Source organism: Nicotiana attenuata, unplaced genomic scaffold, assembly GCF_001879085.1.
Source record: "Nicotiana attenuata strain UT unplaced genomic scaffold, NIATTr2, whole genome shotgun sequence".
NCBI lineage: Eukaryota > Viridiplantae > Streptophyta > Magnoliopsida > Solanales > Solanaceae > Nicotiana > Nicotiana attenuata.
Window position 1 is genome coordinate 15,823 of NW_017672821.1, and position 12,900 is coordinate 28,722.

At 40.2% G+C, this 12,900-nt stretch overlaps 1 protein-coding gene across 1 annotated transcript; it reads right to left on the reverse strand.

The window, feature by feature from the left end:
• Positions 1–11,512: 11,512 nt before the first annotated feature.
• On the reverse strand, positions 11,513–12,347 carry LOC109214618. Its single transcript, XM_019378555.1, has 2 exons — positions 12,006–12,347; positions 11,513–11,950 (listed from the first exon to the last, which is right to left on the reverse strand). The coding sequence occupies exons 1-2, from the start codon at positions 12,345–12,347 to the stop codon at positions 11,513–11,515; spliced, it is 780 nt and encodes a 259-aa protein (XP_019234100.1).
• Between the last annotated feature and the right edge of the window lie 553 nt (positions 12,348–12,900).

Below are 12,900 nucleotides of genomic sequence, written 5' to 3' on the forward strand. Positions count from 1 at the left end.
TCGTTTTTTTACCAAACATATTATAAAAGTGTTGGAATTTGTTTCCACGTTTTAAATCTTTGTTCAACAAGCTATGGTTGTTTCTTTTGAAAACGTATCAAGGGCACCGCCTTTGAGAATCTATATAAGAGTTCATGCTTAACATAACTTATCTTCAAATGTGGTCATACCTCCAGCCTCATCGTATTAACCAACAGGCAGCAACTAGCAATTAGCTTTTCTTATTCTTTAGTTAAGTTGGACGTCTCTCGTTAGTCCGACAGCTTGGCGCACTTACAGAAAATAATTCACATCTTGTCATAGGAATATCCAAAACTCAATCCATTTGGTCCTCCATAAATTAGACACTTAGAGGCAATACAAGTTCAAAAACTGAGGTTAAATTTGCTTTATACTATCCCATGTGAACTTCTTAAACTTGGTTCCAAGTTCTGTCGTGTTTGATATTTCAGCTTTGCGCTTCTTCACAAACAATTTCATATCTTGGTGTTGGAACGTCGAAATCACGAGCGGTTTGTGGCTAAAGAAACTAGACTCGGAGTAATGCAACATACCAAAAATTTGGATTTAAATTCGTATTGTATTATCCCAGCTGAGTTTCCTAAACTTGGTCCAAGTTCTGTCGCGCTCGACATTTCAGCTTTGCGCGTCTTCACTAAAAAAATCATATTTCGGTGTAGGAGAATCGAAATCACGAGTGGTTCGTGGCTATGAAAAATAGAATTATGGAGCTACGACATAGGTAAAAATTATAATCAGAACATCCCGATATCTTCCAAGATATTTTCTCGAATTTAGGCAATATATTATGATATGCTGTCCCTTTCAATTTTGCTAGTTTTCATAGATTCTTCCTTTTTCTTTTCGCAAACTCACGGAGCAGCACATAGGACTGTGAATTCCATCACCAAGGATGCATTTTATCGACCACGATACACCATATCCACACCTTGGGATTATTAGCGACAAGTAGAATCCGCGCACCCAAGTTCTCGCTTTAAAAGTTCATCCTCCGGTGATAGGTGCTTTCCTGCTTGCTAGAAAGTCGCTTGATGCCTCCCTTGATCTTGCAAAATGGTCAACTAGAGAGACAAAGGATGCATTGGACAGATATTCGGGCAAAGCAACCAACATGAAGGTCCTACTTTTGAAGTCCTCCACCCATCAGAAGGTCGCATCTGCTAGTCCTCCTCATCGTGATAACGATGGATGTCTCTCCACTTGGAGTGTTCCTCCTTCCGGCTTTGGTGAAGTTCGATATACGTCCAAATATTTGGAGTGGGTAGAAGATGTTCTTGCCCGAACAAGTTGACTCTGGATGGCATCAAGGTCTATGACGCCATCTTTGCTTCGTTGTTCACATATGACTACAATCAGAATGTCCTCCGTGCCTTTTGTGAGCTTTGGCGTCCATCTACCAACACAATTTCTACCTCTATTGGTGAACTCTCCATCTCTTTGTGGGACTTGCGAGCAATCGGAGGCCTTCCGGTGCATGGGTCCTTCTACGATGAAGTTATCCCCTCGGCTAAGGAGTTGACACAAGCGGACAATCAAGGAAAACCTTTCCTCCCAAGAAGTTGTCCGCACCTGTTCTCGGCATTCTACAAACTCATGAAGGATGATGTCCATAAGGTCTCCATTCGTGATTGGGTGGAGTTTTGGTTTCGAGGTATGAGTAGGTATGCCAAGCCTCCGCAAAAGTCATCAAGGAATCGGACTACAAGGCCGAAGTTGAATCATAATCCTTCTGGAAATATTGACGCGAGATTCCTACCATGAACCGATAAGGAGAATTTCCCCTTTATTGAGCTTGGCGTGGAGGAGTCACTTAGACCTGAGACTTATTTGCGGCTTTCCTTGCATGCTGGCTTTGCAAATTTGTGTTTCCCAACAAGAATATCGACTATATTCGTGCTAGTGTCTTCAAATCGCGAGTTTGATGGCTCATGGATGGAAGTTTTCCTTGGCAGTTCCAGTCCTTGCAAGTATCTACCATGGCTTGAAGGAGGTCTCCACTTCTCAAGATTTGGGCGCCTGCAAAGCACTCTTTCCTATTCATTATGTATATGGATGGATAAGAGCATATTTCGACACTTACTATTGTGTTAAGCGTCCACAACGAGGTCCGTAAATGTGCAAGATTTCTGGCGAGAAGATGGCCAAGAATTTTGACCTTAGTAATGCCCGTGAGTTGTTTCAACAAGTTAGTGCGCGACAACTTCACCATTTGGTTATGCTACAAGGGAGGGAATTTCATCTTTCCGATCGTGACAAACAATCGAATTCTTGGAGTGACTTTTTTATAAGTCTTCGCTGAAACTTCATCACCCTTAGGCATGATGACATTCATATTGTGGAATCTTATAGCCTCCATAGGTTTAGTCGTCAATTCGACTTTTGTCAAGATGTTCCTGCCAACCTCATAGAGCGACCTTATGATGGCTCATTGAAAATGCTAGTGCAATTCTGGGACTCTTGTGTTCGTCTTGGAGGTTCGTCAAAGTTTATTGTCCCTATGCGCCATCAGAAGAAGGGCCTCTAATGACTCGTGAATATGCATATTGGTAGTCAGCTCGTCGAGTGCACTCTTCCCGACAAAGTACTCACATCATTTGAAAGTTCCAAGGAAAGATGATATTCCTTTATCCTCCAAATATGATCAACGTCAAAAGAACACTCACAAAGGGTCTTCCAAGTCCAAGTTAAGATCCAAAGATCCTTCGCCAAGCACCAAGGTCTTATCCAAGTCTACCCCTTCGACAGGCAAGGATGCCCATGTGGACAAAGGAGCTAAACATGTTTTGTTGACTTCCAAGACAACTACTACCACTGTGGAGGTGACAAACAATCCTTGCAAAAGGAAAGCACCTCCTACTTCACCAAACAAAGATGTTGCAAAGACAACCAACGTCGTGCCAACAAACGAGGAAAGGATTCAAGCTTCTGCTTTTCCCAATGAGATTGTGAATGTTAGTGCGACTTCCAGATCAAACGAGAGTGATGTTATTCACGACATACATTGGAATCATTCAAAGAAGAAGGCTAAGGACACGAGCCATAGTGAGTTTGCTAACTTGGATGCTCTTACTATCGATACTGGATTTTTCATAGAGGGTAACCCTAGCTCAATGATGCCGTTGTCTGAACTGGAGAAATGAGTAAATATTATTTTCTTCAAATTTACTCTTTCTTTTTTCTTTTTTTATTATTTATTAATTACAGTTGGGCGTCGATGAGTTGTATGATGATGTAATTGGTGACAACATGGTGGAAGATTGTGTTACAAGCCCCAATTCCCTCGGTGTGGCCGCTAAAAGTCCTCACACTTCATTTGATGGTGTTGAACATCATGCTGCAAACAATGCTCCATTGACAGAACTTTTGTCACGACCCAAACTGGATGGGCCGCGACAAGCACCCGGTGCCTTACTCAACCGAGTACCAACATAACATATCTTTCTTATCATACTATCATGGTTAATGAGCTAGAAAACTCGTCATGAGATAACAAGAATGAAACATAGGGGAATACTCAACATATGATGACCCACCATGATATGCAAACTTATACATGTGACATACGGGCCTATAAGGCCGACATGACCATTTGTAAACTCAAAACATAAGCCGAAAAGACCATACAAGTATCCATACACCTGACATCTGTCTACAAGCCTCTAAGAGTACCTAATATCATAAAGGTCGGGACAGGGCCCCTCCATACCAATCAATACATATCCAAAGCATACTGACCAAATAGGAAACTCCGAAGCAAGTGGAGTGCACCAACGCCTTCCGCTGAACTGATAGCCTACTTGGAGGAATGTCAACCTGTCTATCGGGACCTGCGGGCATGAAACGCAGCGTCCCCAGGCAAAAGGGACGTCAGTACAAATAAAGTACCGAGTATGTAAGGCAGGAGAGCATAAACAAGAACAGTAATGTAAAGAGAGATAGAGGAGATACAACCTGTAACATCTGAGTGCCTCTAGGGGATACTGACATGAAATTCATAATACATATATATACATAAACTTTTAAAAACATACGCCTCTGTGGGCATCATCATCATCATATCGTACCCGGCCTCAAAGAGGACTCGGTAAAAACGTACCCGGCCATCATAAGGCTCGGTAGAATCATACCCGGCCACGTGGAGCTCGGTAAAACCCAACTGATCAGTGGTTGCACAATAGGTGCCATACCCGGCCGACTATAGCGCGGCTCGGTAGAGTAAAGTAGATACATATATAATGCATGCTGGACTCATGGAGTCACGTTCTAAACCTTTTGGAGTGACGTAAAGTCATTGCACCATTGATTAACATTATGGACATCATACCATCAATATGAACTTCACTAGGACTCAAGGATCATACATACTTTCTTAGAATAACTTTGTACGGAAAGAACAACATGGACAAACTTAGTTTCTAGGAGTAGATTCATTATGAAATAGCGTATTGTTTATGTTCATTTCATGTTAGATCATGCCAAAAGAAAGAAGGAAGTGCCTTAACATACCTTGTATATTCTTCCCAACCTCAAGCTATGCAATTTCACGGCTCCTTAGTCTACAATAAGAGAAATGACACTCTCGTTATCGTTTAAGCGTCGTAACTATTATGTATCGACCACAATCTATTTTACAATGAAATGGACAGCACCTCCCCTATATATATGACTTCACACTAGTCAAAACAATCACAAACAGCCCAACATACCCCTATCACTTCATACACAACACGACAACCATAATAGTGTCAAACAATCCGAAAATGTTACGATGAACGACCAACAAACAACCTTGCCATTATGTGGTGTTTCTCCACACCCTTCCTCCTCTCAACTCCATAAAAACAGTAGTAAAAGAGACAACCCAATACCAACATGAAACAGCCCAAAAATAGTCCCACAAGTTCATCAACTCAAACATAATTTTTCGGTTTACTTAAACACGTTTCGACTTGTCTTTTCTTTCAAATTGAGAAATACAACCAAAAGTACATCATTACACCTCTTATCCAATAAATCAGCCATGAATTTAACTTAAAAATAAGTTCACAACCATCCAACTATTGCACAAGATCAAACAACATACCATTCTTCCGAAACTAGCTAGGTCTATTCTTTACGATCGAGTTACAACTCGCAAACGCATAAATAATGGAAGGAGAAGCATAAACATACCTTGTACTGAGTATCACCCACGAAACCTGGTCCTTTTTCATCAAAAATAAGTTCCTCAACACGGATACAAGAAGGAGAAAGAGAAACTAGCATGCTGTCCGGACTTTTCAGCACTAGAATCGCGTCGTAACACCCGGAATACCCTAGGGTTTGTGTGGGATTTTTGGGGAGGAGTTGCAGGGGTTCAATTAGGTTTTCAAAGTCTGGAAGATGGGTGAAATAATTGAGTTTATAATCCTTTAAATTTCCCCTCTTGGCCGACTTTAGGAGGTTTAATTGAGACCTCTCCTTTTGGCAAGTAGGTGATGCACCTACTTGTCACCTACCAGTCTGCGCTGTCTCGCAAAAATGCAAATATCTCTCTACTCCAATATCGTATCAACAAACGGTTTATTGCATTAGAAACTAGACTCATAGATATTTAATTTGATAGGTAGATCATCCCCTAATTCCAAGTATATTAGGAGAAAAACTCAGTTACATTTGACCTAATGTTTAGCACATTTATGAATGGAACTTGTGATGACCTTTTTCCAACTTTTGTTCCACGACTCGCTTGACTTCAAAACATAACACCAACTATCGTACGACTAAAATAACTCATAATATAATCTCCTTATAATGTTAATAACCCTAGTATCACCCCAAAAGTACATGGTAAAACATTCCAACTTGTCGACTTTCGACGAAACTTATTTTCTTCAATTCGTTTAGCTTCTAAGCCTTCAAACCCTCTTGCTACTTGGTACTAATAATCTTAAATATTTGTAACCTCCACGTTAACATGATGAACTAACTTTGTAAGCTTTTAAAAGATGATTCCCTTTCTGAGCTTACATTAATTGATTTATGATGTACTCTTACGTACGAAAACACGGGGTGTAACATTTGAGTCTACCCAAAGAGTCACACCTTGTTCTTCCAGAAGATGTTATGCTTTCTAAGCCAGCCATGACGAGTAAGATGGAGGCTGCCGCAAGTCAAGGAAAACGTCTAAAATCCTTTGATCCTACTCCATGGCCGTTGCATCGTGATGCTCCAAACTTCGAACCAAAAGAGACTATTTCCCGTATTAAACTTTCTTTTGTTAAATGATGTGGCATACCTTGTGTGAATGGATCGAAGAGTTCTCTCTTGATTCTCTGGATAGCTTCACAAGTTGGAGGAAAGTATCGCTTTGACAGTTGAGCAAATTAAGAAAGAGAATATTATTTATACTTCTACTTTAGAGGCTCTTTTTGAGGCTTTTTTCAAGACGTATGCAGATTATGATGCTTTAAGTCGTCTAAGATGATTAAAGAATTTCACCAAAAGTCACTTTCTGATGCATGACGATGCCTCGATGATGCAAAACAGGAATATAAAAAAGTGAAAGAGTTTGTAGAGAAAATTCAAGCCAATCTTGCGTGTGTTGAACAACAGCTAGCTGCCTTGGTCTCCAGAAAGAAGAAAATCGTCGCGCTCTTGGATAAACAACAAGTTAAGTTGGCTAAAAGTCAAGAGAATATTGACATTACCGAAGAGGAGATTTATACCATTGAAGCCAATCATCCATTATCTGATGATGAAGCAGAGAAATTATCCCTCATGAAAGGGGCAGTTGAGACAAGCCACCAACAAATCTTTAGCTTCAAACCTTTTCCATGATTTTAGAGTTTTTTTTGCTTAGGATTCTCGACTTACGATTTTTTTATAACTAATATCATGTAATGGAATACTTATTTCTTGGGGCAATAAAAGTATCTTTATTTTTTTAGTATGTGACATCTCTCTTTGAGACCTGGATTCCCTCCGTTACTCTCAATTATTTCTTTCTTAAATTTCAGCACATGTCTTGTGTGTTGGCTTTGTTTCTTCGCGCGCTCTTGTTAAAGAAAGTCATATCTTGAGCTAGTATCGGAATTACAATCTGTTTGCACCGTTAGAAAAAAAAACTCAGATACCTGAAGTACCTATGAATTTCATGGCTGAACTCCTTTGGGGCTATCAACAAAATTTCGCGATGCCGACTTAACTACACTGAACTTTCAGATTTGCGTGCCTCCAGTAAAAATAACTGTATCTTGAGCAAGGTGTATCGTAATTTCAATCCGTTTGCAGTGTCAAAAAGTAGAATAAGAGATCTAAAACTAATATAAATTTTATAACATAACTTCTTTCGAACTGTCAACAGAAAATTCGCGAAGTCGATTCAACTGTAGTGAACTTTCAAATTTGTGTACTTTTGGTGAAAATAATTGTATCTTGAGCTAGGAGTATCGGAATTACAATCTTTTTGCGGTGTCAGAAAGTAGACTCAGAGATCCAAAACTCATATGCATTTTATAACAGAACTTCTTTGGGACTGTCAACAGAAATTTACGGAGTCGACTCAATTGCAGTGAACATTCAGATTTGCGTACTTTTGGAAAATAATTATATCTCGAGCTAGGAGTACTGGAATTACAATCCGTTTGTGGTGTCAAAAAGTAGAATCGGAGATCTAAAACTTATATAAATTTCATGGTAGAACTCCTTTAAGACTGTCAACAGAAAATTTCCAAACTTGACCTAACTGCAGTAAACTTTCAGATTCGTGTACTTTCAGCGAAAAAATCGATTGTTGAGCTTGGAGTGTCGAAACTGCAATCCATTTGTGCTGTTAGAAAGTAAACTCAGAGATCTTAAGTACCTCAAATTTCATGGCAGAACTTTTTTCTGTCTACCAATAGAAAATTCGTGAAGTCGACACAACTACAGTGAACTTTCATATTCGCATGCATATAGAAGTCTTTGCGGCATAAGACCTTCTAGATTAGTCAAAGTTTCAGATCATGTATTTCTTGACCCTTCGGAACCCAAATTAGAAATTTTTCAGTTAGGCCACATGGTGGGGGAACAATTCACATTGGATTCAACTACGCAAAGCTTTATGATAGCATCGTGTTTTGAAGAAATAAAGTGAACTTGGAAAGGCATTCAAGACAAGATAGCGACAATCTTTCGCGTCAATTGCTTTTATGTCTTAGATTCTTTGTATAGGACGAAGTATAAATATTTTCATCCTTTTAGTCTCTTGACAATGATGTATCAGATCCTTGTAGCATTGAAGCAATGAAATGTCCATTTTGGCTCAACACAAATTGCTTTCTTTCTTTCTGCAATATGCGCCTATTTGAGTAATCAACGTGATGCCTCAGCTTGAATTTTGATGATCATGTCACGTTGAAACACATCTATTTTAAAAGCTTATGCGACTGAACTTAGAATGAAACTGTAAGCTGCCTACGTACCTCGGTCAAGAGGATCAAGTCATAACGTAGTTCAAAATAAGTGAGTTTGTTTTTATATATGTCCTAAATTTTGCCTAGGCTGCCTCTTTTGAGGTTTTCAACCTAGCGGACTTTTTTTTGCCTAGGCCGCCTCTTTCAAGGTTTTCAACCTAGAAAATTTTTTTAGGTCCTAACTTTTTCTTAGACCGCCCCTTTCGGGGTTTTCAACCTAGCGAACTTCTTTTTTTTAGTGTCATTCGCAGTTTAGGCTCATGCGGGCTAGGAGCATAACAACATGCAGTTTAGACTCGTGCCTTAAGGAGCGTTTATTCTTCAATGATAGTACCTATTCAAACATTTCCCATTGATAGGGCCAATTATCATGCCATCTGCATCAACTAACTTGTAAGCTCCACTTGAATAGGCTTCTTGCACAACATATGGACCATCCGATTTTGAAGTGAATTTGCCCCCGGATTTGCGAGAGGTGATAATTGGTCTTCTTACTGCAAAAACTTAATTGCCAACTTGGAAGGACCTCAAGCGAACCTTTTTGTTGAAAGCATGTGAAAGACAAGCTTGATAACATTGAAGACTTTGTTGAGCTTCTAGCCTTTTTTCATCAAGGGACTCTAGTTCTTCAAGGCGTAAATGAGCATTTTCTTCTTCAGTAAGACCTTCTTGGATAGCAAGCCGCAAGGATGGTATCTGACGCTCAAGAGGAAGTGCTTCGACTCCATAAACAAGAGAATAAGGAGTTGCTTGTGTCGGCGTATGATGAGTCGTCCGATATGACCACAAAGCTTCTCCCATTATGTCATGCCAATCTCTTTTAGACTTGGAGACGACCTTCTTTAATAAGTTGAAAAGTATCTTGTTAAATGCTTCGGCTAGTCCATTTGCAGTAGCATAATACATTGACGAATTACGTTGCTTGAAGCCAAAAAGTTCACAGATCTTGGTCATCAATTTGTTATCGAACGATTTGCCATTATCTGTTATTATATAACTAGGAATGCCGAAACGATATATGATGTTCACTCAAATGAAGTTTGCAACATTCTCTTTCTTCATTTTCTTGAGAGCGACGACCTTGGTCCATTTTGAGAAGTAATCAGTTGCAGCCAAGATGTATAGATGTCCTCCAGAAGATTTTGGAAGTGGTCCAACAACATATAATCCCCAAGCGTCAAATGGCCAAGATGCAATAGTAGGGTGTAACATTTCAGGTGGTTGGTGTATAAAATTTGCGTGAAACTGGCAAGCCTTGCATCTTTAAGCATAATCTAAGCAATCTTTCACCATTGTCGGCCAGTAGTAACCCATCCTCTTGATGTGAAAGTGGAGCTTCGGCCTAGATTGATGTGATCCACAATCTCCAGAGTTTGCCTCTTGCATAGCTTGAGTTGCTTCATCTTCCCCTAAACAACGCAAGAGAACTCCCTCAAATGATCTTCGATACAAAGTGTCTTTGTAGTAAGGGAAGCGAGGGGCATACCGACAAATTTTGGTTTTTCTCCTTGGATCTTCTGGAAGTATCCCATAATATAAGTAGTCGATCATGGTTTGTCGCCAATCAACCTTCTCAACTTCGGCGACGACTACCAAACGCTCGAGCTTTCTTTCTTCATCCTAGTTCTCATCTGGTGGTACTATCCATTTTTGGCAGATAGTGATTTGTGTCTGGCCGGCAGAGTCAATGTCGAAGCTAGAGCAGCTAAGGCGTCAGCTTTCTTGTTTTCCTTCCTTCGCACATGCTGAAGAGTTACATTGCCAAGACATCCAATCGATTTCTGCGCATAATCATGATAAAGATGCAATTCTGGATTTTTGACCTCGTAGCTACCTAGCAATTGATTGATCACTAACTTAGAGTCTCCAAAAATATGTAATTGGAGTTGTCTCATATCAACGGCCATCTCAAGACCAAGTATGAGTGCTTGATATTCCGCAACGTTGTTAGTGCAGTGTTGTGTTAAGGTGAATGAATATGGCAAGACTTCTCCTTGAGAAGTGACAAACACAACACCTGCACCAGCTCCTTCATGATGTACGCACCATAAAAATACATTTTCCATGGTGGGTGCACTTCGATGATCATTGCATCCTCATCAGATAATTCATCAGTCAACTCCCAATCATCAGGTATTGGATGATCTACCAAGAAATCTGCCAAAACATGCCCTTTCACAAATTTTTATGGGATGTATACAATCTCGAATTGTTGAAATTGGAGGTACCACCTTGCTAATCGATCATTGAGGACGAGTTTTGACATAACAAACTTGATTGGGTTTGCCATTGAGACGAAACGGATAACATGAGCTTGAAAGTAGTGCTTTAGCTTTTGAATTGCGAAAACCAATGCCGGACACAAATTTTCAATCAGAGAATACTTCATCTCGTTTGGGGTCATCATCCTACTCAAGTAGTAGAGGGAATTTTCTTTACTTTCACCATTTTCTTGGGCCAAAAGGGCTCCAACTGACCTTTCTTGGGCAGCAATATATAGAATAAATAGCTTTTATTTGTATAGAGGATGCCAGAACCGAAGGTTTCATCAAGTAGGATTTGATGCTTTGGAATGCGTTGCTACAATCTTGGTCCCATTCAAAAGGTACACCCTTCTTCATGAGACAGCTAAAAGGTTGGCACTTCCCTGCTAGATTTGAGATGAATCTTCAAAGGTACACCAATTTTCCTTGTAGACTTTTCAGTTCATGTATATTTCTGGGCTCGGGCATCTTCAAGATTGCATCAACTTTGGCTTGATCTATCTCAATCCTTCGATGTCGAACAACGAAGCCAAGGAATTTTCCATGTAACTCCAAATTCACATTTCAATGGGTTCATTCTAAGTTGATATCTCCGGAGTCGTTAGAACACATTCTTAAGTGTTGCAAGTGGTCTCTTCTCTTTCTTGATTTCACCACTAAATCATCCACATAGCATTCCATATTCTTGTGGAGGATGTCGTCAAAGATATTCTGCATTGCCCTTTTATATGTGGCACCAACATTCTTCAAGCCAAAAGGCATTACTTTGTAGCAATAAATGCCTTTAGGAGTTCAAAATGCAGTAAGCTCTTCATCTTTCGGTGCCATACGTGTTTGATTGTAGCCGGATGATCCATCCATGAAAGACATCGCCTCAAATTCGGTGGTGGCATCGATCATAAGCTCCGGGATGGGGAGCAGAAATTCGTCTTTAGGGCATACATTATTGAGGTCTCTATAATTGACACAAACTCGAATTTGTCCATTCTTCTTCTTCTTCACAGGAACAATGCTTGAAATCCATGGAGGATATTTAACCTCCCGAATGAAACCGGCTCCGATGAGTTTATTGACCTCGGCTTTGATTGATGGGATCAATTCTGGCCTGAAGCGTCTTTGGGCTTGCTTAACAGGACGAGCTCCTTTCTGGACCGCGAGATGATGAACTGCTACTTTAGGATCTAAACCAGGCATCTCTTTGTAGCTCCAAAGAAAAGACATCTCTATATTCTTTAAGTAGATCAACATAAGTGCTTTCTTCATCTGTGGTTAGTAGGGCACTTACATAGGTGGACCTGGAGTCTTCTGTAGTGCCACGGTTGACTTCTTTCAATGAATCAACTGTCATTTTAATTCCTTCTTCTAGTTCTGGAGGAGCGTCCTCAACATCTTCGTCTTCTCGGGGATCAGCATCATTAAAAGAAATATGGCCACACCAAGAGGCATCTCCCAAATTTTCGTCGACCTTCCTTAGAAATGAAGTGTATTGCTCCTCATTCGCAATAATGTGATATGAAGATCCTACACTTTCTTCATCTTCGTCACGCTGTCTAGTGTGGACCACTGTGCGAGTCTTCACTTTGAGTACCTCTCCACATGAAATCAAAAGTTCTGATTGTCGCCTCATTCTAGAAGGGATCAATTTTTGACACTCTTTGGAGATGCTTTGGACTCTAGATGGCAAAGGTCTTCTAATTTTTTCATAATTTCTTTGGGACTTGTTCTTCTTCCTTTTCAATGGCCCAACCTCTCAAATACAGAAGTTCTTGTAGTTGGTTCTCCAAGTTGATCAAAGACAGAAGGCCTTTTATTAGGATCAGCGGGTTCATCTTCCATCGTGATATAGTTACTGCTTGCTCTTCTAATGGAGATGCGAAATGGTGGGGGTTGTTTGTAACCCAGACCCTCACGTGATTGCATTACCACATGATCCTTATCCTTCGTCGTGGTTGCTTTCCTAGTAGCTTCAGGTGGGAGCTTCCCTAGCTTAGATGGTTCGTTGGGATCATATCTAGCCTTGGCGAACAACCTGTAAGCATTCAGATCAAAACCTTCATTTGTGGTTTTCGTGGGCAGTGCCTTATTTTGAAGCACGTTAGGGGCCACAAACTTTTCCAGTAGCTTTGAAGATAACTTTATGGTATCAATCTGCTTGATAGGAAGGGTTAATTCTCTTAGTG

What these genes read in the sequence shown, in the direction of transcription:
- LOC109214618 (XM_019378555.1), bottom strand. Translation starts at nt 12,347, where the DNA reads ATGAGGCGACAATCAGAACTTTTGATTTCATGTGGAGAGGTACTCAAA. An exon ending in AAGACTCCAGGTCCACCTAT is followed by an intron (nt 11,951 to 12,005) that starts GTAAGTGCCCTA and finishes ATCTACTTAAAG; the next exon opens with AATATAGAGATGTCTTTTCT.